Genomic DNA, 26,553 nt, shown 5'->3' on the forward strand with positions numbered 1-26,553 from the left:
GCTGTGTTGAGCTAATGACAAATGTGCACAATTTAGATTATATTTATTCGGATGACAATTACGCTTTTTTGAAAAAGTCCAATCGTACAAAGATGAAGCAATTCAATAATCAATGTTTAATCTGTTGAAAAGTGTAACTATGAGCCCAACATGTTCAAAATCACAGACAAACCAATAGATTCCACCACCAAACTGCTTTAAGATCATCCATCCATCCATTTTCTTTTGCCGCTTATCCTCACGAGGGTCGCGGGAAGCGCTAGTGCCTATCCCAGCTGTCAACGGGCAGGAAACGGGGTACACCCTGAACTGGTTGCCAGCCAATCGCAGTGCACGTAGAGATAAACAGTCACACTCACAATCACACCTAGGGGCAATTTAGAGTGTCCAATTAATGTTGCATGTTTTTGGGATGTGGGTGGACACCGCAGTACCCGGAGGAAACCCACGCAAGCACGGGGAGAACAAGTAAACTCCACACAGGTGGGTCCGGGATTGAACCCGGGACCTCGGAACTGTGAGGCCAACACTTTACCAGCTACTCCACTGTGCTGCCAAATGACAATTATCCTTTAAAAAAAAGAAAGAAAAAAAAGTCCAATCATACTGAAGCGATTCAACAGTCAATGTGTTGAAAAGTGTAACTATGAGCTTAACCTGTTCAAAATCACAGACAAACCAATAGATTCCACCACAAAACTGCTTTAAGATCATATTTGGAAAAAATATGTCATGTTTGTGACTACGGTAGAATGGCATCTTACCGGAGACCCAATCACAAGCGTCGGCTTGACAATGCAGAAGCAATTTGCAATCAAATCTGAAGTTTTGTGGCTCATTTTCTAAATTTCACGAAAATTCCAATCACAGAAATTTCCCAAATACTTTTGCAATATCTCAATGTCTTTATTCATTAAGACAATTTGATATTCTGGCACAGATCTTAACATGAATCATGGAAATTGATGCACATGATTTGTTTTTTTGGGCCACATTAGATGATGTAGTGGGGCAAATCTGGCCCCCGGGCTGTGAGTTTGGCACCACTGTAGTACACTGTTGGGAATTTTATAGGACGTCATAACTTGTTTGACCAATCAGACGAATTAAGGACAGAAAAAAAAACTTCACGCTTCACCTATCACCTGCGTTCTCTGACCTTTACGACACACAAGATGGCGGCCGTCGCAAGGCATGACGGGTAATTTGAAACTCATCAAAACAAGTATTCTTCTTCTTTTCCTTTCGGCGTTTCCCGTTAGAGGTCGCCACAGCGTGTCAATTTTTTTCCCCCAGCTCTATCAATGCAAGTATATGGAACAAATATTAGAATTCATTTACGTAAAGAAAATCAGTTAAAATCTGTTTTTTAAAAAAAATTGCTCTGTACCCCGCTTACGCTAGGACGGATGAGTCAGCCTCAATTTGCTGTTATTGCTGGACCTCGGCGTTTGTCGTTATTGTTTATGTTATTTCCCCCCCCCCCATCTTAACTTTGTGAGACAAACAACCGTTTGAATGCTCGAGTTCGATTAGGCGACGAAGTTAGCATGCTACGCGGATTTGTAGCGACGGGGGGGGGGGGGGACGCCATTTTACCGACGTCATTTCCGACGCGCGTCCAACCCTCCCTTCCTGCTGGTCTCCGGGATCCGAGCGCAGCCTTCCGGGGTGTCACACTCGTCCCGATTTCCGTCCGCTGTGTTGTCGTGAACGCTGTTAGTGTTCGTTTTCTCACTTTCCCGAGGTCGCCGAGTTCACAGGCACGCGGGGGAAAGGAAGCCCCGCGACGGAGCTGCGGAAATGCGCCGCTAATGTTGCCTCTCCTCGTTCCCCTTAAGATCTACCAGGAGCCCAAGAACGACGCCGAGTGTCTGAGCAACATAAAGGAGTTTGTCAAGGGCTGCACATCTTTCCGCGTCGAGGTAAGAGCCCGTCCGGGGGTCGCCCGAACCCTTCCTCCGTGCTCCGAGCGGACTTAAAAGGCTTGAAGTGGAGATGGTGAAACAAAGGTTGACGCTGCGTTGGCAGGGGGGAGGAGGAGCAGCAGGCTGCAGCCGGCGAGCGAGCGCCCGTCGCCCGGCTGCAGTGTGGCGAGGACCACCGCACTAACGTTGTCGCTAACATCTCTCGACAACCACTGTTGGAATCAGCAACCTTTTAACCATCTTCAACCCCCAGATTTACATCTCCGGAAGTTCTTAGTGTAACTATTAACCACTACAAAAATAAGTGCTCATGCGTGGCTTTTTGTTTGTTTGTTCGTTGGTTTTGTTTTGTCACAACTACTCCAGCCTTATGTAAATTGCAATGCGTAGTAAAACTAAAGCTATTTTACTATTTCCTCAGCCTTGCTCTGTTCCAAAATAACAATCTGACACGACCTCACGAAAATGTCACAGCACGTACGAAGCAGCCAATCACATTTCTGCATCTTTTCCCCTTTAATGCTGTCCAATGGAAAACATCAACAACACAGAAAACGTATTGTTTTTGTTTTTCCAGATAGAAGCAAAAGAATATGGTTTACGGTTCTCTTGTCCTCAGCAGCAATGAAACCGTTCATAATGTGTTTAAATGCAGTCGTAAAGCCATACTTCTTAATATTTGTATGACAGTCAACTCGAAACCACGAAAACCAGTAAGTACCATGTCGTACCAAGTACCGAGCGTTCTTTCTCGTGCCTCTTATTGCGTCACCGTGGCAACTCGCGCCTTTTGTAACCTCGAAATGTTGAAAATCACTTGAAGGCAATAACTGAAACAATCCAAAGAAACATGGTGTGGCTTGCAGAAACTTAGCATGCCCTCTTCAGTTGCATGGCTACTTTTTCTTCACGCCGCGAGCAGTTTGTGACCTTGAACATGTCATATTTCAGGAGCATCATAAAGGAATGATGTAGCTAGATGCTTTTTAATGGATGATCTTTTTAAAAGCTACAAAAGTGAATATTTGTTTTGTGTGTGATGATTGCCTTCACATCCCCGACCTGTACATGCATGTCTAGAAATGCTTAGGGGTACTAATTAATTCAACCTGAACTTGTACTGGTTCTTATGGACCTTTTCTTAAAAGAAGTCTACGATGATGATGATGTAAGACTAAAAGTCCAATTCCATCATTTTTCTCTAAATAGTGATAATTTCATTTGTTGTTCAGACTCGATGGATATAGCTGCCATCCATCCATTTTCTGAGCCGCTTATCCTCACGAGCGTCGCGAGAGTGCTGGCGCCAATCCCAGCTGGCATCGGGCAAGAGGGAGGGTAGACCCTAAACTGGTTGCCAGACAATCGCAGGGCACATGGAGACAAACATTCGCGCTCACAATCACACCTAGGGGCAATTTAGAGTCTGCAACGTATGCGTGTTTTTGGGATGTGGCTGGAAACTGGAGTGCCTGGAGAAAACTCAAGCAGGGACGGGGAGAACATGGATGCTCCACACAGGTGGGGCCGGGATTTGAACCCCGGTCCTCAGAACTGTGAGACCAGCGCTCTACAGCAAAACAGTCAAATGTAATTGTTTCTCAACATATCTCTTCGTCAGTCATATTTTGTCTGCTACTCGGAGAAACACTTCTCAGATAAGATGACAAGTTTCAGTTACAAATATACACCGATTGCTCATCCATCCATTCTCTTTGCGGCTTATCCTCACGAGGGTCGCGGGGAGTGCCGGAGCCTATCCCAGCCGTCAACGGGCAGGAGGCGGGGTACACCCTGAACTGGTCGCCAGCCAATCGCAGGGCACATGACAACAAAGAGCCGCACTCACAATCACACCTCGGGGCAATTTAGTGTCCTATTAATGTTGCATGTTTTTGGGATGTGGGAAGAAAGCGGACTGCCCGGAGAAAACCCACGCAAGCACTGGGAGAACATGCAAAGGCCACACAGGCGGGGCCGGGATCGAACGCGGGTCCTCAGAACTGTGAGGTCAACGCTTTACCAGCTGACCAATTGCTCATGTAGTCTGAAATTATTGACAGTGACTTTTCAAAATTACAGTGACTGCCTCATTTGCTCTGAAAACTCGACCGGAACATTTTAGGCGAGAAGAGAAATGTGGACACAAAAATAGGTCACGGACTTCGGCGATCGATTAATCAAAAAAATGTTTTGTGATTTGTTAGCGAGGCTTACGCAAAGTCCTCATTCCCAGTTTTTTTTTTTTTTTTTTTTTTAAATTCCACGGTGATGGCGGCCACTTGTCCTGTTGCTATATTTATTATCCTGTGTGTGTTATAGTCTTCAAATAATGTCATTGTTTGGTATTTTTTTTTGTTTGTTCCGGTGTTGGAGTTGCACTTTATCGCTTGCTATTTCAAGTTGCTCTGCGTGTTGGGGCCGATAATATCTCAACAAGTGTAATTTAATGGAGGGCAGTGTGCCACGGAAGGCGGCGCGTCGGCCCCAGCGCACAGGGGGTGCGGGGGGGGGGGGGGGTCCCTTGAAGCACGCTCCTCGGGACAATGCCGGTCAGTGTTCCCCAGCGCCGCTCCTCGCCAACCGGAGTCGGGTCCGGAGAAATTGAGCGGATGAAACGGGCCTTTCTGCGGTTCCGTGCAGCTGACATGTCTGCGAAGGAACGTCGTTTGCTGATTTTGTGTGTGTGTGTGTGTGTGTGTGTGGGTGGGGGGGGGGTGAAGTCTGTTTGCTTGGCCTCGCTGCCGGAGGCCAATGCTTCTTGCGGTTTGATGAGTTGCAAAGTTTTGTTTTTGTAAAATGTCGAGAATATGTAAAATGTTACTGTCTTGCTCGGTAGCACTCTTGTTGCATGCAGTTTGACAGAATAGGCCGAGAGTGTTGATGGGAACTCAACATACCGCATTAGTGTCCATATGTCTCATTTCTTTGTGAGAATTAATATTAAGACAAGTCACAATTTAACAAATACAGTGGCTTAGTTTTTTTTTTTTTTTTTTTAAACAATCCTTTCATTTTATCGTTTACAAATAATGTGAGCATGTTAATGTATTGGCGTGTTATGAACTGTCCTACTGCGCTGGTGTCATGCCGTAGACTAAGATGGCGATTGACATCGCGTTCCATGATTTAAAATGACCAGGAGACGCTTAAGGTACCGCGCGTGCAAGAGTGAGCACGTTCTGTCAAATACACGACTTTATTCTTTTGATTGAAGCACGCTGAGCAGGATTACACGTAGTTTGGGGCTCGGCCATCTGCAGAGACGAGCTGGATGTTCTCCAGAGCACATTGCGCTGCAGGCGCTACAGACAGGTTGCTGCATCTGCCAGACCTGCTTTGACCACAGAAGCGACTCTTCTCTTCTTCTCTCCTGTTTGTGTTGACCAATCAAGTCGTTTGAGTCTCGCGCTCTCGAGTCCAAGCGATCCGATCCTTCGTCGCGATGAGATGCAGCAGCGACTGACCGATAAAGCTTGTGATGTATTTGACAAATGAAGGCATCTTTACAGCTCTCGTGACCTCTCTGCTCCTGCGGGAGTCGTAACCACACCCCCGGTCTGGCATCAGTCTTGACTAATGGAGGCGGTTGAGCTCTTTACGATTTGGTACAATCCATCCATTTGCTCCCTCCCACACGAATCAGGTCACAGTGGCGGCAAGCTGAGTAGTGTAGCCGCACTAGAACTCTTCCTGGGGATATCTTGGTGTTTCTCGGCTTTCCTCGGGTACTTCTACTAGTTGGTCAAGACCGGAAAACCTCCGATCGGTAGTACCCTAGCACCTTCTTATTCAGATACAGGGAGTCCTCGCTTTACGCGTTCTCTTTCTTTGACACCTGCTTTGTTGTCTCTGATTTCTCCAGATTTGTTGTAAAAGTACTTTTCCATTTTTTGTGTACGAGTGTGGGCGGGGATTTAGTCTAGAATGTCGGTCTGTGACGGATTCTTTGCTAATTCCGTCGTATTAGATTTATGGAGGTATAACGGGGGTGATGTTTACGCTGTTTATATATAGATATGGATCTATTTTCATACATACAGTACAGGGATGAGTAAGCCTTTTAGTCCTACTTTCAGACATTTAATGATGCTAAGGGAAGGTCTGAGATAAGACTTGATCCAGGGGATGAGATAGAAAACCTGCAAGGGAAACAATTACTGTAATTTCCGGCCTACGCAGTGCACCTAATTATTAACCTCACCCAGTACATTTGTACAGGAAATACCATTTGCTACATACATAAGCCGCACCTGTGTATAAGCCGCAAGTGCCTACATTGAAACACAAGATATTAATAAAGAAAGACGGTACACAGAAAGAGTTTTCAAAGTTTTAATACCTTAGCTTCGCTTAACATAGCGACAGCACGGTAGCACGAACAGGGCTGGTAAAAAAAAAAACAGCCACGTCAGCAACACGGTAGCACAGCACTAACAGGACCGGTTAAAAAAAAAAAAATATATATATATATATACCTAAATCACTGAGACGCGGCAGTAACACAGCAGCAACCGGTAGCATGGCGCTAACACTAGCATACTAACATACCGGTAAAAATCACTGAGACACGGCCACTGACCTAAAAAAAAAAGACTTGATAGTGGATACACATTGAGCGGTATGTCGATTTGTTGAAGCCAGTTGGCTGCCATCTTGGTACTCCCAAAACGTGTGGAGGAAGTAGTTTACAGTTTAGATTATGGCGGGGTTTTTGAGTATGGGAAAATATTTCCATCGATTTTTCCCGGAAAACCGTCGGCCTATAAAGGTGAAGCAGAGAGTGAACAGTGAACAACCACAACCGTAAACAAAACTTTGTTCAAGTGAATTAAGCTCATAAATTTAAAACAAAAAAAGCCTTTACAAATAAACTTTAACAGTATCAAAGTAAATCTTTCTAACTTACCAGTGGAATGTTTTCTCACAGCCACAAAACTAGCAATTAACGCGCACAGGTCGGCTCGGTTGTTTTGGTAGTGTCAAGATGGCGGACGGCGACTTCAGTTTTGGTGGCCAATCAGCCGTTCAGTCTTTTTTTTTTTTTTCAGATCAGTGGGCACCGCAGTAACACAGCTAGCACAGCGCTAACGCTAGCACAACGCTAAAAGGGCCGGTTAAAAAAAAAAACCGTTAAAGTCACTTCCTCTGCACATATATTCCACCGGTCTCACTCTTGTGGCCGTTGGAAAAAATGCAAAAAAGTGGCGGTTTATAGGCATGAAATTACGGTAAATCAAAAGACAGATCATGCCTACAGTAACACAACGCAAGAATGATTTGCCTCCATAGTGGCGTAGATGGAGTCTTTTGTTACGGTACCCCGTGACAGTCAACACCGGCTGAGTCAGAAAGCTGTTGTGCTGTTATCCCAACATGTGTCTGCCTTGTTTTCAACGGGGAACCTCGTTAAAGGGCACAAGTTGTAATCCGTGGTTTCAAACACGCACAACGAACGGAGAACTTTATGTGCCGGACTTGTATTGTGACACTGTTGGGGAAAAAAAAACCAAAACAAAACAAAACGCAAAAGCCACATCCACACATCACCTGGAGGCATATCAGCAATCAGAGCGGAAGACGAATAAAGATTCCAATCTCGGTCACTCATCTTCAGTATTGCTGAAGCGGGAATAAGCGCAGCTCCGGGGGAAGGAAGAGCCGCTCGTCATCATCATCATCAGTGATACAGTCGCTGCTCTTCATGCGGACTGTGGGTCGCGCTGACCTGAACGTTAAGCGACAGGATGGCATCGGGCTACATTTGACCATCCGCCGTCGTCGTCGTCGTCATATTCCACTACAACCGGATTGTTACAGGCAGGCGCGCATGCTATTGACATCATAACAAAAGAAAACAAAAAACAGTTACTATTGTTATATCTCCACTAATGTTATTTATACATACCAAGAGCATATTTCGCTTGAAACAGAACGACTCGTAGTGTCAATATATGTGGAACTGTTCAGTGTCACGAGCAACATTGCAGTATTTAGAAAGTACTGCATATTTGGATTAATTCAACAAAAAATAAAATATCCTATTTCACAGATTTTGTTTTTGAGTGATATTGTAATTCAACACTGAGCACTTAAAGACAATATACACGTTAAACTGCTTGCTAATGTTGTTTTCCAGTTCTCCCAATTTGTGATTTGCAATATTGTCTTATTATGGAACGTGTTATACATTTCATCTGGTATTATTAAATTACAGCATGTCTAAAATTTGATTCTCTGCAGTGTGGTTGCGTGGTAGTCCCCTCATGCCTTACCCATAATGTATAGATCCGCGCAAGGCGCCTAAGCCACGCCCACTCAGACACTGTTGTGGCAGTACGCGTGTCCTCTATCGATCTGAACGTACGTACTGTACGCATAAATGTAGGCCCAAAATATTGGTATTCACGTGACGTTTGAGAGCAGAGCCGAGGTGCGGCTGGACGCTTTGAGCTTCCTCCTTCCTTTATAGATTTTCCACCGACTAATTGAATAGCCGACCTCGGAACAGATGGCTTTGTGCCGATTTATCTTCGATACGTTCATCTGGATCGTGAGGTCGGCCACAAGGCTTAATCCACCGTTTGCGTTTGTCTAAATTACGCTTTGGGGTGGGAAAGCGCACCAGATTCTCTCTGGGTCGCGCTCGTCTCCATCTCGCGTTCCCCAGCCGCATCGGAGCACCATATTTCCGAATCGGATATAAACAGGACTATGCACTCGCAATTCAGAGGCATAAAGTAACCACACGTTCACGTTGTTTGTGGGTAAAAGATTGCGGCTGTGGACAGCATGGGCGGAGTTCAGAAAATGACGCTCACTGATTGGTCAAAAGGGAGCTGTCAATCATTCTCACGGCTCCATCGATTCCTGGTAATCTCTTATTTTGAGTAAATAGCCCGAAAAAAGTCCTCGCTACCGTACGCGCATGGGCCGGCATACTTTTCCCGTTATGCGTCTCCTCTTATCCAGATGTCCGAAACACGCACCACATGGAACTTATAAGCGAGTGCGTGGACACCATAGAGACGCGATTCATTGAGTTATGAGGCTGGCTATAAAACACGGAGCGCAGCATTTTCCTTAGACTCGTGACTGTCATTGAAATCCACGAGAACCATCAAGCACGCTTGAAAATTGAAAATACCTCACGTGACGTGTTGTCAGACAGTCAGGACATGCATAGCGGTCCAGCTAATTCGTACTCAAGCTTTTCTTTCTTTCGTTCTTTCTTTCTTTCTTTCTTTCTTTCTTTTCTCATCCACAGCCGTTCGAGGCCGGTGACCTGCTGCTCGGCCTGAACTTCTCTAAGGTGCTCAGCAGTCTCGTGGCTCTCAATAAAGCGACGGCAGGTTAGTCCGACTCCGCGCGTGAGTACCGTAAGAGCTGGCGTTCCGTATCAGAAGACAGTCGAGTAGTCAATGAGCGTGCGTGGGTGCTGACCGCAGCCGCCGGGTCCGAGATATTTTTATTCCCGTTCTTTCCTCGCCAGATATCGGCGTGGGCAGTGACTCGGTGTGCGCCCGGCACTCGTCCGCCCAACGGATCAAGTCGTTTGAGTCTGTGGCCTCCCAGGCGTCACTGGGTCGATCCTCCAAGCTGCTGCAGAACCAGTTTCGCAGTCTGGTAAGTGCAAAATTGCGAGAGTTGAATACATCTCGCCATGTCGCGGTTCAGATTTGACAGAAGTGACGATTTCTGTCTCTTTTTCAGGACATGTCAGAGAACAGCGGGCAGCAGCTGCTGGTGAAGGCGCGTTTCAACTTCCTGCAAACCAACGAGGATGAGCTCACCTTCAACAAAGGCGACATCATCGGGGTGACTCGTCAGGAGGACGGCGGATGGTGGGAAGGAACCCTCGACGGCAAGACGGGATGGTTTCCTAGCAACTATGTCCGTGAACTCAAAGGCTCCGGTGGGTGCCTTTGCTGGTCTTTTTACCGACGTTGATACGTTGCGCCCGGATGCTTGAATGCAGCTCACTGTATTTCTTTCTCTTTTCATAGACAAACAAGTGTCCCCCAAGTCTGGTACCCTTAAAAGTCTTCCCAAAGGCTTTGACACATCTGCCATCAGCAAGACTTACTACAACTTGGTAAAGACGCCACTCACATTGGCAGTTTCCGAATTGATCATGTGGTCACTTATTTTTTGGACTCATTGTACTCTCTTGTGCTGCAGGTGTTGCAGAACATTTTAGAAACTGAGATCGAGTATTCCAAGGACCTCCTGAGCCTCCTCACAAATTACCTGCGGCCTCTCCAGAGCTTTGAGAAGTACGACCGCGTCGCGGCGTCGGAGCCGCCTTGCAAAAGGGTCCCGGCTAAACAGTCACAGTCTGTGTCCACCTCCAGGCTGAGCGGCTCCGACGTCTCTCTGATCCTGGGAAACCTGGAGGAGATCTGCACCTTCCAGCAGATGCTCGTCCAATCATTGGAGGAATGCACCAAGTAATTCCCCCACTCGCACCCCCACTGCAGCAGCAGCCTGTTTCATAACAAAAGTGTAGAGCCCTCTAGTGTTGGCCCTCTGTATTACGAAGAAAAAGAGTCGATTTGGCAGTTTTTTTTTTTTAACTAGTCCCCATTTTGAGGTGAAAAAAAACCCCTGCTCTGCTCTGCTTAATCCTGTTCCATTAAAATATATCATGTGGTTTAATATAAAATTTGAATATAAAATAAAAAAAAAACATTACATTTTAAAATAAATTAGACAAAACACACTGGAGTTTTCATTCAGTGGGCCCACTATATTAATGCATCCATCCATTTTCTTTGCCGCTTATCCTCACGAGGGTCGCGGGGAGTGCCGGAGCCTATCCCAGCCGTCATCGGGGAAGAGGCGGGGTACACCGTGAAATGGTCGCCAGCCAATCGCAGGGCACATAGAGACAAACAGCAACAATCACAATCGCACCTTGGGGCAATTTGAAGTGTCCAATTAATGTTGCATGTTTTTGGGATATGGGAGGAAACCGGAGTACCTGGAGAAAACCCACGCGGGCACGGGGAGAACATGCAAAGGCCAAACAGGCAAGGCCGGCCGGGATCGAACCCGGTACGTCAGAACTGTGAGGCCAACGCGTTACCAGCTTCCCCACCGTGCCGCCCCCACATTATTAAACATTGTGAAATCAATATAATAGTCATTAAAACCAAGTATTTTTTGCACAACCTTGTCAATTTGACGCCTAATGTGGGTGGTGAGTGTCTTCATACGTTTTTTTGTGATTTGTTTTAAGGCTTCCGGAGAGTCAACAAAGGGTGGGCGGCTTCTTCCTCAACCTCATGCCCCAGATGAAGGCTCTTTACGTGGGTTACTGCTCCAACCACCCCTGCGCCGTTAACGTGCTCACGCAACACAGGTCGGTGTCTGAACACACCAGTTGCGCAAAATCCAGTTTCCATTGAAGTCTTATTAAAAAAAAAAAAAAATGTATTTTGTCATCGTGGCCTGCCTGCAGCGAGGCGTTGGGGGAGTTCATGGAGGGGAGAGGCGCCGTCTGTCCCGGGATCCTCACACTGACCACGGGCCTCAGTAAACCTTTCATGAGACTGGACAAATACCCCACCTTGCTCAAAGAGCTGGAACGCCACATGGAGGTGTGGAAATGTCTACAAGGGAACGTTCATTTTCGACGCAAACTAGTTCAAAGTTCAGTTCACTTTTCCAGAAATGAACTAGTTCGTAGTTTTCTATTCTTTTTCTTAACGTTTACGGACGGCTCATGCCCTTTAAAATCTTCATACGGTAAAGCCTCGGTTCTTGAGTGTCCCCCGTTTTTTGAACGAAAATTTCGAGATTTTTTTTGCTTCTGTTTTCGAACGAAAATCAGTATTGTTATTGGCAATTGGAACGCCCCCGAAAAAAAAAAAAAAAAAAACATAAATGACGTACTTTTGTTAATCTGTATAACGCAGCGTCTGTACACAGACGTGTCCCGGTAATGACTGTTGTTTTTCTTCTTATCGACGACTACCGTATTAACCCCCAATCATGGCCCCAAAGAAGGCAAGTTGATTGTTTAAAGTTATTCTGCACTTTTGTTAATAAAAAAAGTTTACAAGGCCGGTGGCCGAGTCGCTACAGATACGGCGATGCACACCCAGCCTAGCGTACTCTACTCCTAAAACATACATTTTAAGCAAAAAATAAATATATTTCTTGAATTATTTTATTATATAAAGTATTTCAACTATACATGTATTTCTACTATGCAGTTTATTATCAGGAAAAGCTAAAAAAAAAAATGCTTTAAAAAGCCTACTGCTTTAGGCTTAAAACGCATTATTTCTTTTTCCATTCATTGTAATGGGAAACATCGATTCTGTTTCCGAACAAATCACTTCTAGAATCGTTTTCTGGAACGGATTGTGATGGACAACTATTTTTCCACCGTTGCCACACATTCACTAGTAGCCAGCTGCATCTTTCACCTTTCAATCTCAAATACTCGAGGAACATTTGGATTAGTCTTTTCGAAACAAGGAGTGTAAAACTAAACAGGACTTTTGTCCCGAATGTTCAAAGAAATATAATGAAAGGACATGGATAAGTCTGCATTCCCTGCAGCTCTAGCTATATTACAAAATAACCACAGAAAAACTATTTCATGAACGTTCATTCATTGAACGCATTCGGGTACAACACTGCATCGTCTTGTGTCCTGTCTCATTACAACGCAACAATTTTGTTGTCTTTTAGGAGAGTCACCCCGACAGAAGTGACATCCAGAAGTGCATGGCCTCTTTCAAACATCTGTCTGTGAGTGCGACACTTCGTAGCTTTTAGCCTTACGGTCCCGCACGAGGATTGCAGATTCTGAGCGTGTTTTGCCTGTTTCCGCCGTGCCAGACTCAGTGCCAGGAGGTCCGCAAGCGTAAGGAGCTCGAGCTGCAGATCCTGACCGAATCCATCCGGCTGTGGGAAGGCGACGATATCAAGACTCTGGGCTCTGTGCTGTACATGAGCCAGGTCCTGGTGCACACTCCTGGGGCCGAGGTAAGACCCAGTGGCATCGCAATCTTTTCGCTTTACGCATCACTCTCAATACAGTTTGACACGCTTCTCAAATGTGCGTGTAACCATTTGCTGAGATTAGACTACAAAAAAATCTGTTTGCGGTTTATGTCTTTGGCGGACAATATGTTAGGCATACACACTGTGACCTTCCATTTTTTTATTCAGCATCATATAGAACCGTCTTCAAGAATATGCGGTACAGTGGTGCCGGTTGAAAACCGAAACGTTCGAAAACCAAAGCGTGTTTTCCCATTACAATGATTTGAAAATGAAATAATGCATTCCAAGCCTAAAAAAAACATTTTTTTTTTTTAGTGTTTTTTTTTTTTTTTTTAGCTTTTTCTGATAATAAAATTCATAGTAGAAATATATGTATAGTTTAAATACAATTTATGTACTTTATATTATTATTTATATAATTAAATCGTTTAAAAAATGTATTTATGTTTTGCTTAAAATGTATGCTTTAGTAGTAGAGTATGCAAGGCTGGGAGTGCATTGTCGTATCGGTAGCAACTTGCCCCCTGGGCTTGTAAACCTTTTTTTTTTTTTTAATTAAAAAAAGTGCATAATAACTTTAAACAAGCAATAATTTTTATTTGCACAGAAGCTGCGTAACATGTACAAAAAATGTAACTTGCAACTTGAGATTGGGTTAATGGTACAAAAAAAAAGCAGTGCAAAAAAACTGCTTCAAATGTCTTCGGTGGGGGTGACTCGCCCCTTTTTAACAAAGAACGAATCTAATGTAGACTGCTCCTGCCGTCTTTTGAACACCTTCCTGAAGTGGCTCATAACAACGTCATTGAAATTTTGCAGCGCCGCGCGCGGTACGTCGTTTCCGTTTTTTTGGGGAACGCAGTTTGAAAGCGAAATAACAAATCGTCGCGGGGCAGCTGGTCGGGGCGTTCCAATACCGATTTTCGGTCGAAAACACAGACGTTCTAAAACCGATGTACCACTGTGTTTCTATTGTCCGTTTGTTTTTATTCCATTGCAATCTTATCTGTTTATTTGATCTATTAATATCCTGCAATTGGCCGGCGTATCTGCGCGTACGCCAATGCACTGTTACGCTCTGCATGCATCGCGGCCAAAAAATGTTGATTGAGTTCTAATGATTGCCCAAAAAAAAAAAAAAAAAAAGCGAACAAAAAAAGCTGTCTGTCTCCACTTAATAATGTACAGAAGCGGAGCCCACCCTCAATTTCAGCTGACAAGTCGGCTGGCGTTCTGCACACCCCGAGTCTGACTGCAGTTTATTCTGTGGAGTTTCGCACCCTTGAAATAGCAGCTCTACCTATTGGCAGCATTTGTTGAAAATGTTTTTATTTCTGCTGACCACAAGACAGTGAAATCGTTTCTCGGCAAAGCGCATTTCTCTCTCGTCCTTCAGGAAAAGAGTGAGCGTTACCTCATGCTCTTCCCGCACGTCCTCCTCATGTTGTCGGCCAGCCCCAGGATGAGCGGCTTCATATTCCAGGTTACCGCTGAGGAATGTGCTTTTCCGATTCTCATTTATTTGGCTCTCACTTCTCACGCTGCGCTTTCTATCCGCAGGGAAAGCTGCCTCTGGCCAGCATGTCGGTCAGCAAACTGGAAGACTGCGAAGCCCACAAAAATGCCTTTGAGCTGAGCGGTAAACGGACTCGACGTGCGCAACGGTTTATTGCGCGTCATCGCACGGCTTTTAACGTCTCGTTTTTGGGCAGGCCCCATGTTTGAGCGTCTTCAGGTGTCATGCGCCAACCAGCAGGATCTGCAGGACTGGGTGGAGCATCTGACGCGGCAGATCAAGCACACTGCGGCCACAGCGCCGAGCCACAAACCTCTCAACGTTCCCTGCCACACGGTCAGGACCGCGCGCCCCTTTTGCGCTTTTCCTCCACTTCGAATACATTTGAAACGCTTTGGCTCCTCAGCTTCCGTCCCATCCTGTCACCCCGTCCCGGCACGCGGAGGGGAGGGCCATGACGGTGGCCCCCACCTACCACACCCTGCCTCACCCGTCCTCCCACGGGACGTCTCACAGCACCATGATGTGGGGCCCCCTGGAACCTCCGAACACCCCGAAACCCTGGAGCTTGAGCTGCCTGCGGCCCGCGCCCCCGCTGCGACCCTCTGCAGCCCTCTGCTATAAGGAGGTGTGACGGGTGGGGGTTGGGGAAGAGACGGCGTGAATTATTAATAACTGGCAATCAATTATTTGGGGTGGATTCATTTTAAATGGTGGGAAGTATTCAAGTGTTTTCTGTTTGCTATTCCAGTAAGCAGTCCCCCACAAATGTGGCTCGGAACCATAGATGGTAACATAAATTCTGGTCACACGACCCAGTACTTGGCTTCAGTGTTTTCATACAACTATTTGCCGTGATTATGATTTGACTACTGGTGAGTGCAGCATTAGTGATGGAATATGACACGTTCCAATGTACATTGAAGTAGAATCCCCACTCTTAAGAACAGAACTCCTGCGTAAACGGAGGACGCCATTTTTAAAGCTTGAACCATGTGATTTGTGACTAACCAATTGATGAAGAATAGAATATCAAACATGAAAAACATTGACTTATTGTGGGGAAAAAAAAAAGAGTTCATGATTTATTAATAAAAATCATGATGTCTGATGTGAAGAACATACGATAACGACCAAATGAAAACGTTCTTGTAGCCGAACCCGAGGCTGCAAGCTAACCTTCTCATCTCGAATAAAGTCAATTTCGAGCAGCTTCGATATTTTTGGTGATAAATCAGCAGGTCATGGCGAGATTCGTCAGTCCAGCAAAGTTATTTGGGCTGTTGACACGGAAACCTCTTTCGTGGCGCATTCAACTTTCCACCAATCAATTTTATACGCAGATTTTTATTGGGTTTTGAGTTTTTTTGGGCATAATAAAGTTTCTGTTTTTCCCTTGACCTAACCGGCAACTATGCCAAGTAGTGGAATCCACGCTTTTGGAATAAATTCACCAGCAAAATCTGAACAGGGCGGCACGGTGGATCCGCTGTTATAAGCGTTGACCTCACAGTTCTGAGGACCCGGGTTCCCACCTGTGTGGAGTTTGCATGTTTTCCCCGTGCCTGCGTGGGTTTTCTCCGGGCACTCCGGTTTCCTCCCACATCCCCCAAAAAATGCAACATTAATTAGACACTCCAAATTGCCCCTAGGTGTGATTGTGACTGCAGCTGTTTGTCTCCATGCGCCTTGCGATTGGCTGGCGACCCAGTTCAGGGTGTACCCCGCCTCCTGCCCGTCGACAGCTGGGATAGGCTCCAGCACTCCCCGCGACCCTTGTTAGGATAAGCGGCAAAGAAAATGGATGGGTGGAAAAACCTGAACAGATTCATCAGGCCCCTGCTTAATTTATGACTTACTTTACATGCTTGTCGCTTTTTCCCGTACAGTAACTGTTGTTTTCTCTCGATGTGCAGGATCTAAGTAAAAGTCCCAAGAGTGTCAAGAAACTCCTTCCCAAGCGAAAGCCAGAAAGGAAACAGTCTGAGGAGGAGTTCGCCTTGAGGAAGAGTACGTTTTCTTCCCTTTTCATATCTGCTGGTTGTTTGTGTATGACGGCCGCTCGACATGCTCACCAAAATATTATCGCTCGGTATGATGCGGTGCAAATTCTACGCCAACCATAACAATAAGTGCGCTGTCAACTGATGGCTTCTCTCGCAGCGTCCATCAAAACTGAGCGTTATTGTCTGCGAGATTGATGGGGAGGCAATAACCTGTTATTATCTTTAGGCACCGCTGCTCTGGAGGAAGACGCCCAGATCCTAAAAGTCATCGAGGCCTACTGCACCAGCGCCAAGACCAGGCAGACACTCAACTCCAGTAAGAAAAAAACATTTGATTCACTTGTACATGTGTATTAAAAAGAAAAAAAAGTCTCAAGTATTTAAAAACATCCCCGTCCACACCACTGACCAATTAAAAAAAAAAAAATATTGGGCGACACCCTGGACAAATCTCAGAGCACACATAAACACACGAGCAATCACGCTCACATTTATGGACAATTTCGAGACTTCATGTTTCTGGAATGTGTGTGGGGGGGGGCACACAGAGAACCCCAGAAGGCCGATTCAATCCCTGGACCTCAGAACTGTGAGACAGCCGTGAGATTTGTAAAAATAGTTGCTTCTGACATGCCCGTGACAACGAGCAGCGTCTCCCTTTGTCGTCTTGCTGACCTCTTATTAACACGGATGTCCTGAACTGTGCCTTCTAACAGTTTCTTCTCCTCCTTTCTATCTCCCTCCTTTCCTCATCGCTCCGGTTGACCTTTTATCATTCTTGTTCTATCCATTCTTTGTCTGCATTATTTTCCCCATTGTCCCATCCCGCATTTTTTTCTCCCCCCAACAATTTTGCCATTTATTGTTTTTTTTTTTTTTTTTTTTTGTGCATGAAAATCCTGCGTGGCACCCCACATCCCTTCCCACCACATTCCCACAATCCCTCCCCACCCCCCCATCGCAGCCTGGCAGGGCACCGACCTGATGCACAACCACGTGCTGGCCGACGCGGATCGGCCCCCCGCGGACCCGCCGGGCCGCCGCAGCAGCGTGTCGCGGCCGGAGTTGAGCTCCGACCTTTCGGAGGACTCGGACTACGACTCCATTTGGACCAGCCATTCTTACCGAATGGGCTCGGTGCCGCGCAAGAGCTGCATCTCGCACCAAAACTAAAGAATGCTCGGTGCTGCCACCTGGCGCGCTTACCTCTTTTACAGTCTGAAGTAGGATTTTTTTTTTTTTCAAAATCTATTTATTCTGCTGTTGTTTTTTTTTTTTTTTTAACTTATTTGGTTTATTTATTTTTTTGGACAGTTTGAGGATGTCCCTGTTGCCTTTGCCACTTTCTCCTTCTATGTGCCTCCTCTCTTTCCGTAGCTGTCATGCAGTAAGCATTTGCCCCGTGTTCCTCTTCATTTTATCTTGAATGTGAACCCATCGTTTGAGCACAAACGTGGGGAACTGTCTTTTTGCCCCGTAAAGTTACTGCGAAAGAGAGAGTTGGTGGGATTTAAAAAAAAAAAAAAAAAAAAAAAAAGTGGAGGGAGAGGTGATAACTCAGCTTTTCCTGTCTGATATTCAGATGCAATTGACCCCTCCGTACAGGGCACTTAAGCACGCCTCACCTAAGACAAACAGTAAAAATGGCAAATACAATACAATACATTCTGAACTGAGACAGACTCTATGCTTCTGATTTCATTCAATCATTCACACGTAGCAGTGTTATGCTAGCGGAGAACGTCTCATTCATTTATACGAGACGTGTATTAAAAAATCAAATTTAGGGCATATCTTCGTGCAAACACAGTCTGGTTAAGCTTCGGTCGGGAGCCAGCAAGAAATCGATACGTTTGTGCAGTCCGATCATCGCTAAATATCGCTCAACAAAGAATAAGTGTGTCAATCGTTCACACGCAGCAGTGTTATGCTAGCGAAGAACTTCGAATTCATTTATACGAGACGTGTATTGAAAATCAAATATAGGGCATACCTTCGTGCAAACATATGTGTTCCGGTTGATATTAGATGGATTTAGTTGATGGTGCGGTCTTCCACAAAGTTTGACCCATCGAAGGCATTTTTCGTACCGGGTCTTCGGTTTTGGAAAGGGTACGAATCGAACTCCACCAACTCGGCTTTCAGGATACCCGTCGTCACTATTACAAAGTCCGTGACTACACCTCTTAACCATATTTTTTGTTCAATAACCCAAATACGCGATAAAACGCTAACTAAACCTATACTGGACCATGCAATGTTGTCAGAGAAAATGGCGGGAGCAAAAACGGGCTTTGGTTTATGCAGATCTCCGGCCTCTGATTGGTCAGTGACGCGGATTGCGCAATATCCACGGAGGGGTCAATTCTGGAACGAGTGTATTCTCTTTGACTGCGCGGCGTACGCTCAAACATTTAGGACAGATGGCACATAAACACAAAACTTTGGTCGTATATTAATACAGCAGCATGTCAATTGAACGTAACACCCGCCCCCCTCCTTCCGTTGGAATCTGTTGTGACAATGACTTTGACTTTTTGTGGCGTCCCGCAATTTAAAATATTGTTTGACATTTTGGGAAACACTGTATTTTCCTTTCAAGCATTGCACAAGATAAAAGTCCTTGAATTGGTTGTTTATAAAAACTGGAGCTCTTACCTGAGGTGTTAAAGGTGGAATGGTCTACACCAGGGGTTCCCGGACTTTTTTTTTTTTTTACCCCAAGATCTACTTTTCAAGCAGCCAGCCTCTCGCAAGCTACCGACAGGGAGGGATTTCGTTCTAAGGTGAATGTTATGTTTCCTCCTATATTTAAAGTACAGAATTAGCTTTTTGTGCACTGTATTGTCTGGGCGTTCATCCTGGATCAGGCTGTGCCAAGGTGGAATTTTAAAATGACACACCATCTGATCCTGCACTTTTTACTTTGGCTTCAGACCAGACTTTTCCCACTTGGAAAATAGAAAATCTCATCCAGTTTACCCACTTTTTCTCCGATTATTCACATACTCCGACAGTCATCGCATCTTAAAACATTCTTAAGTCAAGTTAAAGCATTTGTTTTTTTAACTTTCTCCATTAATATCCAAAGTAAACATAAGCAGCATGTCTAGCCTGTCTTTGCTCTACGTTGCCCAGACTGTGTTGCTAACTAAATCAGCGTTGGTGGACGCTGTCATTATAAAACACATTGATAGGCTGCGTAAGTACTTTAACAGTTGTAGTTATGAGTGTACGTCTTTAAGAGTGAGGTGTGGGGGGCCTAAGGTAATCTAGGAAAAAGAGTGTGGCGGAGTAGTGGTCGTTGTTAGAGAAATTTCCGTGTGCTGCCTAAAAGAAAACAGTGGCTTCTTTTCATTTTTTACAGCACGTATGTGAATTGTGCCATTGGCTGCATCAACCAGTCATCCCTCACTCATTGAATCACATTGCAAAATGCCACAAACCAAATAGCTGCATGTTATACTTTGAATTTGCAATTGGATTTTTTTACATTTTTTTGCGCGCAATGTAGATTACCTGCGAAGAGACTGCATCAGCGGTGCACAATTGCTCACTCGGGCAGTTTAGAGGGAACATTGGCTGACGATCGCGATCGACACATTGAGCACCCCTGGTCTACACGCATTCCGAGTGACAAATCCTCAAATGTTGTTATTTTGTGCGGTGTATTGGAAATGTGCAAAACAGCATGCAAAACGCAAAAATTCAGGATGTCCACTGACAAATGCGAGTCTTCTCCCCCAAAAGCTGAAATCTGTGAGTGGCAGCACGATGCCTCAGGGCATCCAAAGTACTTGGATACGGTCAGATTTCCCAAAATATTCAAACAGTCATAACTTGAAAAGCAGAAGGCTGTCAAAGGTCGACCGGGTTTGCTTCAAGTCATCCACGGCGAGCTGACAAGCTAGCCTGCGTTTTTAGCCCCAAAAGAGAGTCCGGCACGCATCAGTGTTATCTGGCTCGTGCCAATATTTTCATGAAGAAGTATTTTTCCAGTGTTGGTACTGTAAAGTCTGGAATTGGCATCTATTAAGAGTCATACATTATGGTCGATGTTACATTCTGTTTTTGTTGTAGATACGTTTATTTTTTTTTTTGTTTAAGTACTCTTATCGCTATTTCTGTCATTGTTTACAAAAACAACTGTGGGAGAATGAATGATTTTGAAATGTTTTTTTTTTTTTTTTTAATTTATTTGGACGAAAAGTGAATCGTTTTAAATTATTTTGCACAATCATGTAACAGGACAATGGGTGAAGAAAGAATGTGTCAGATGTACTATTTTGTCGTCGACCTGGAGTGTGTATGATAGTCCTTAAAGGAAGACTTACTCGATATTCAGTGTTCCTGTAAAGTCATGTGGTGTAAACGCGCTTCCTTCAGCGTTGTGTAAGCACTGAAGGGCCACTAAAAAAAAAAATAAGATTTTAACAGAAACATTTCTATGTATGTACTCCGTCATTCGCAAAATCTGCTCCGAGTCGGACTTCCAAGTGGATTTATCAACTCCCTCAATCTCAGAATGCTGTCAGAGTATAAAGAGCACATCATCCATTTCATGTAAATAATAGTCATGAATTAGCTTGGGCAGTAGGAATATCCCCGTCCCGTGTCGTGCTCTACTTTTGTGACAGTTTTCCAGTATTCCGTGGAGTCAACATTCGGGACGTGCTGGGTTGAAGCCCGTCTCGAACCGTCAGTGTCCTCGACGTGCACCGTGTCTCAATAGCTCGCGCACGACGCCAACAGACCGTCTCTTCAACACTTTGGGAAATTGTTCCATTTCCAAAATGGCTGTAGTATGAGTTTGGAATAAATCTGTCTTTGGGTAGACATTTGGAGTCCTGGTGATTTTGTCATGATTCTCTCATTTCCTTCCACTTTCGTGTCTGTTCTCTGCAGAACTCACCACGCCCCTGCTTCCGAAATTGTGATGCTGTTCGTTCAAAAAACACAAAACAAAACTCAACTGTCTGATGAGGCCAAGTGCTACGTTTCTGAGTCCTGTTTTTTTGTCTTGAAACAGAACCACGGAGGGAAACGGGGCTGCACGTGATCATTCCGGGCGAGGACAAAGTACTGCTGGATGACGCGATGAGTCGCAACGGACAAATTGCAGCGGAAGAGAAGTATTTGCTCTACCTTGACTTTTTGTCCCTTAGCTACATTGTAGGGCAGTTTGCGTTCAGAATATACAGTACCGGACACTTAAGGTACATCGGCACGATCCAGTAAGATCCAATACGAGACACGTTATATGTCCTGCGACCGGTCAGGGTGCATCCAGCCTGTTTTCAAATTTCCGCTGGTGATTGGTTGATGACTGGATTTGTGTTTGTATCACGTTTATCTGGTCTCATGTCACTATTAGTCATGAAAAAATTGCCGTAATTCCCGGCCTACAGTCTCACCGAGTACATTTTTAAAGGAAATACCGTTTGGTACACACACACATCCCGCAGCTATGTAAAACCCGCATTGAAACACGAAATATTTACAAAGACGGTACACAGAGTTCAACGCTAGCGTTAGCGCTAATGCTAACAGGGCCAGTTAAATTAAACGTTACCGCCAGTAACACAGCAGCAACACGCTGGCACAGCGCTAACGCTAGCGCAGCGCTAACAGGGCCGGTAAAAGTCACTTCCTCGGCACATACATTCCTCCGGTCCAATTCTTAGCTTTTCTGTCTCGAGTGGCCCCTTACGGCCGTTAGGAAAAATGCACAAATTAGCCGCATAAACCGCAGGGTTGAAAGCGTGTGAAAAAAGTTGCGGCTTGTAGGCCGGAAATTACGGTATCGACCTTAATTTGAATTGAATGCTACGGTGTGAAAGAAATAGCAGGAAGTAGAATTTAACAACAAAATCCATGCCAGAAATGAATACAAATATTTGATGGAAGCCAGAAGCAATAGTCAGGCTGACCTGTTTGTGTTTTTATCCCCCCACCACCCCCAAAAAAGGAGCCTTGTTGACGTGGTGTACGCCTTGAGGGATGAGGTACAGGAGATAAAACAGGTAAATATGCTAAATACATAACTCGACCCCTTCCCAATGTTCCCTGTAATTTTTGACGTGTGTGAACAAACACTCTCAGCCCCTGAGCGCCCCCTTTGACAACCGTGAGCAACATCAGACGTGCGCTCTGTGGTCAATCAGTGTCATCCATTGAAGTCACATGGCTCATTAAAAGGTTCAGATTACATTGCGTTCAGAACATTTTTTGAAACAATATTGTTTTTGCAAACCCTAACACTGAAAATGTCAAACAAAAAAATACATTAGAATACAAATACATACCAAGCCAACTATTAACTATAAATTTGAAAGGTCACTTCTAACTTTGTTTCATTTTTGTTTGGTTTTTTTTTTTTTAACCCACAACTGATATCCCTGTCTGTTTTTCTTGGTGTAAAACTGAATTATTGGTTGCCGAATATCTTTAGGAATGCATGTTGGAAGCTGAATGATGCTCTCAAACAGTTTTAGGGTCAATTTTATGTTGCCTCCTATATTTAAAATACAGAATTAGCTTTTTGGGCACTGTATCATCTGTGCTTTCATCCTCGATCAGGCTGTGCCAAGGTGGAATTTTAACATTATACACCATCTCATCCTGCAATTTCTTCTTTGGCTTCAGGCCAGACCCTTTTTACTAAAAAAAAGAGAATATCTTGTCCAGTTTGACCATTTTTTTCTTCTATTATTCACCGTTACTATCGAGAGTAACCATAAGCAACATGTCTAACTCTCTTTGCTCTACGTTGCCCAGACTGTGTTTCTAACTAAAGTAGTGGTGGTGGCCAGTGTTTGTAATTATGAGTGTACCACTTTAAGTGCAGGGGGGGGGGGGGGTGTCAGGTAAACTAGTAAGTAGAGTTTGTGGCCTGGCGTGGCCGAACAGCAGTTCGTTGTGAGAGGCAGTGTGTTGCCACTAGTTCACTGCGCTGGATCTGTTTTTTCATCTGCGCTGAGTGTGTGAGACAATTGCGCAAATGCGCAGTTGCGTAGCTTAGAGGGAACATTGCCCCTTACTGTACTTACTGTACAGGATAGGGTTCAAGCATTTCAACACTTAAATGTGTCGAAAGAATTCATCAGCTGTTAATATTAAAATGTGAGGTCACTTTCCGTTGCTCTTTTTGACCCCACGTTTTAATTTTGCCATATTGTACTGAGTAGAAAGACGTGTGGAACTTGCATAATAATTCCATTACGTATTCCATGGTTATTCATTTTTACCGTTTTTACCTTCTTTGCTACTCTTCTGTCCTTCATTGTCATTGCTTTAATGTACACGTGAGTTAGCATTAATGGTTAGCGTGTTTTCCCACAGGAGTGTTAGAATACTTGTGATGCGTGCGGTTTTTGTACCCTTGGTGAGGATTTGTAGCTCAGAAAAGTTGCTCTTCACCATGGCACGAAACGAAATAGTAGCTAGCGCATCATAAAAAGCAGATCTTTTCACCATTACGTCACATATACTGCGAATGGCTGTGATAGCACCACGAAGAAACAAAATTGCACAAATGACGATTTTAGCTTCCTTCTCCGTGGCCGGAGTTTGACTCTCAGAAGTGTCAGTCAAACGTACGATGTTACGCGAGGTAAATAGCTTCAAAGGGAGAGGGAACAGCGGCCCAAGTGTTAGCCCGTCAATGGTGTTTTGGATTAGCATTTAGCTAAAGCGACTATCGTCGGGCAAAAGCTATGTTGTGGTTTGAAATAAACCTCTTGTTGTCGTTTTCATGAATAGTTTGACAGTAAAGTTCAACTTGGGGTTTTTATTTTTACTTGTTACTCTCCTGTAGGACAACAAGAAGATGAAGAGGTCGCTGGAGGAGGAGCAGAGGGCCCGCAAAGATCTGGAGAAGGTCGTCAGGAGGGTGTTGAAGAGCATGAACGACGCCACGTGGGACGAGACCAACCTGTGAGACTCGGCTTCGGACGCGCGCTCGTCTCTCTCTTTTTTTTTTTTTGGTGATGCCGTGCACGTCGGAACCGTTTCAAGAACCTTCCTCAAACATCGACGCCATCTCCAGTCTGGCGGAGACAACTCGGGAGACATTTGCGCTCCTCCTGTTTACAATCATTCCACTGGATGCCCTGTGGTACTCCACGCGTGGTACTGATACACGGTGACGTCGTGGGTCAGTTTGAACCTCTGCCGTCTTATTTTGTAACTTTTCATGTCTCGTGTTATTTAATCTTTTATGATTTTCTTTTATGAGTTTCTTTGCCTTGTTGTATAGGCTTGGGGTTTTTTTTTTTCATTTTTATTTTGCTGCATGTTTATTTTGCGATTTGAGTTGTTGTGCATCGTTTAACTTGTATAGTGTAAATATGGCACCAAAAATGGTTTGGGGAGAAATAAAAAAAATAATCTGCATTTCTTTGTTTTAGCGTTTCCCCTTATTGTCTCACTAACAAATACTTCAGTTTCATTTTTTTTAGACATTCCTTTGTGTGCTCCAATAATTCCAATAAATAATATAACATTAAAAATAGCTACCGGTATAATCCCTAGCAGTTCTACAGCACTGCAAATGACAACCACAATAATAAAAAAAAATGTGATAAAACTGACTTTCAGCATTATTATGTCAACATTTTTGACAGTTTTTGTATTAACATTTCATTTGATTGTGCAAGCTTACCAAATGTGATGTAACTATCGTCATATATCTGTCAAAGCCTCATTTATAGTTCAATTCAAGAAGTGAAACTCGCAGAGCTGCACTACACACAGCGAAATATTCAAATTTTTGAAAAAAACTTTTTTTGACAACCCAAAATTCACCATCTCTTGAAAGTAGAATATTGCAGAAGAAGCAATGGAAATTATTTTAATGTAGTCATTAGGCTTGATGTTTATGAGTAATTTTCTGCTGTATTTGTTATTTATTGAGATGTTCCCGTCTCCTAAAGGTCTTTTTATGTTAAATGAATGCCATTTATTGTCATCATACGTCACATCGTTCAACGAGATAGGAGAGCTTCTCCACTACCAGTGCATACTAAAGTGCAAGGTATAGTAATATAAATACATGAAAATATGTATGTAAACTCAAGGCTCACCAGAAACTAATGCTTGATACTGAACTCCAGTGGAAAGTGCAGTTTCACTTCCAATGAAATTCACTTTTTATAGACGCATTCCAGTTTGTAAGTCGAAATATTGCCATCTGGTGGCCAATAGAAGAAAGCAGCTTTCAGTCACATTGCCGGAAACAAACCATTAATGGTCAAACACGGAGCACAATTTTTTTTAAAAAAAAAACTTTTTTTTGACAAATAGATATTTTAGTGGGAACTATGTCACACTTTTGTAACTTTTAACTACAAAGCCAAACTTCCGTACACCTTTTCTCGTGGCCAGCCTGAACGACGTCACTTCCGGTACCTAAATTCACACAGCTGTGGACCCTTGACAGTATTCCTCGGATGAAAGGTACGCTATTCAGGCATTAAAATGAAATTAATACTTTTATGCAGGTCGTAGTATGACAAAATACGATTAATCTGTATTTTTACCTACTAATCATCCTGAAATGCATTCGTACTACTGGCACCCCTTAGGAAACTTTGCCAGCTACAAATTGTACTTTCTTCTTCACGTGACCATTTATCGTCTTTTTGGATTACAGTTTTACTTCTTTAACTCATGCAATGCATTATAAATTGCAATGATTCCCAACCTTTACTGAGCACATATCTTAAAATTTGAAAAATCTTACGGCACACCGCCAAGCAAAAAGTGCGCATCCAGTCAATTATCCACATTCTGCTATTAAATAGAAGAGTATTTGTTGGTTTTTCTTTATATGCCGCTGCCACAGGTAGAGGAAAAAATGTACATTATTGTTGTAAAGAAATAATATTTTGACCACGTATGAAATTTGATAATTTCCCACGGCACACTTGTTGGGAATTACTGCTGTAGTGGATCTTCAGTTTATGTCGTCACAACTTCACATTAATGCTGTGGTTTTAAAACTTCTTTTCGCCGCCCCCCCCCCCCCCACTTGAAATTGTCACTAACGACTGTGGGGGTGCTAGCACTGAAAAAATGTAAA

The 26,553-nt window shown here is 44.1% G+C and overlaps 2 protein-coding genes across 14 annotated transcripts in view; both read left to right on the forward strand.

Annotated features, from left to right (window-relative positions):
* The first annotated feature begins 1,253 nt into the window (after positions 1-1,253).
* On the forward strand, positions 1,254-24,866 carry arhgef7a (Rho guanine nucleotide exchange factor (GEF) 7a). Of its 4 annotated transcripts, none has more exons than XM_061841537.1 (21): positions 1,254-1,306; positions 1,842-1,925; positions 9,196-9,280; positions 9,421-9,554; positions 9,642-9,843; positions 9,935-10,023; positions 10,110-10,204; positions 10,283-10,378; positions 11,170-11,292; positions 11,392-11,530; positions 12,633-12,692; positions 12,783-12,929; positions 14,347-14,433; positions 14,511-14,589; positions 14,663-14,802; positions 14,873-15,094; positions 16,383-16,476; positions 16,699-16,788; positions 21,502-21,604; positions 22,441-22,495; positions 24,289-24,866. In XM_061841537.1, exons 5-21 carry the CDS (start codon positions 9,645-9,647, stop codon positions 24,409-24,411), a joined length of 1,941 nt encoding a protein of 646 aa, XP_061697521.1. In that variant the 5' UTR covers positions 1,254-1,306; positions 1,842-1,925; positions 9,196-9,280; positions 9,421-9,554; positions 9,642-9,644; the 3' UTR covers positions 24,412-24,866. The 4 variants fall into 4 exon arrangements, with proteins under 4 accessions (XP_061697521.1, XP_061697520.1, XP_061697518.1 ...); XM_061841536.1 differs by lacking the exon at positions 1,254-1,306 and adding an exon at positions 1,418-1,718; XM_061841534.1 differs by lacking the exon at positions 1,254-1,306 and having other exon boundaries at positions 1,418-1,925.
* Positions 24,867-25,824: 958 nt separating this feature from the next.
* Positions 25,825-26,553, forward strand: part of sox1a (SRY-box transcription factor 1a) — a 95,096-nt gene continuing 94,367 nt past the window's right edge. For all 10 annotated transcript variants that reach the window (XR_009798131.1, XR_009798137.1, XR_009798133.1 and 7 more), the window contains exon 1: positions 25,825-25,928. The gene's annotated coding sequence lies outside the window, so the exon portion shown is untranslated. The remainder of the gene's footprint in view (positions 25,929-26,553) is intronic.

This window comes from Syngnathoides biaculeatus, chromosome 14 (genome assembly GCF_019802595.1).
Source record: "Syngnathoides biaculeatus isolate LvHL_M chromosome 14, ASM1980259v1, whole genome shotgun sequence".
NCBI classification, from domain to species: Eukaryota; Metazoa; Chordata; class Actinopteri; order Syngnathiformes; family Syngnathidae; genus Syngnathoides; species Syngnathoides biaculeatus.

Excerpts from the sequence above, each read along its gene's own strand:
- arhgef7a (XM_061841534.1), top strand. The coding sequence starts at position 1,551 with ATGCTACGCGGATTTGTAGCGACGGGGGGGGGGGGGGACGCCATTTTA. Across the intron at positions 10,379-11,169 it reads TCATTGGAGGAATGCACCAA|GCTTCCGGAGAGTCAACAAA; the intron begins GTAATTCCCCCA and ends ATTTGTTTTAAG. Across the intron at positions 16,477-16,698 it reads GGAGTTCGCCTTGAGGAAGA|GCACCGCTGCTCTGGAGGAA; the intron begins GTACGTTTTCTT and ends TATTATCTTTAG.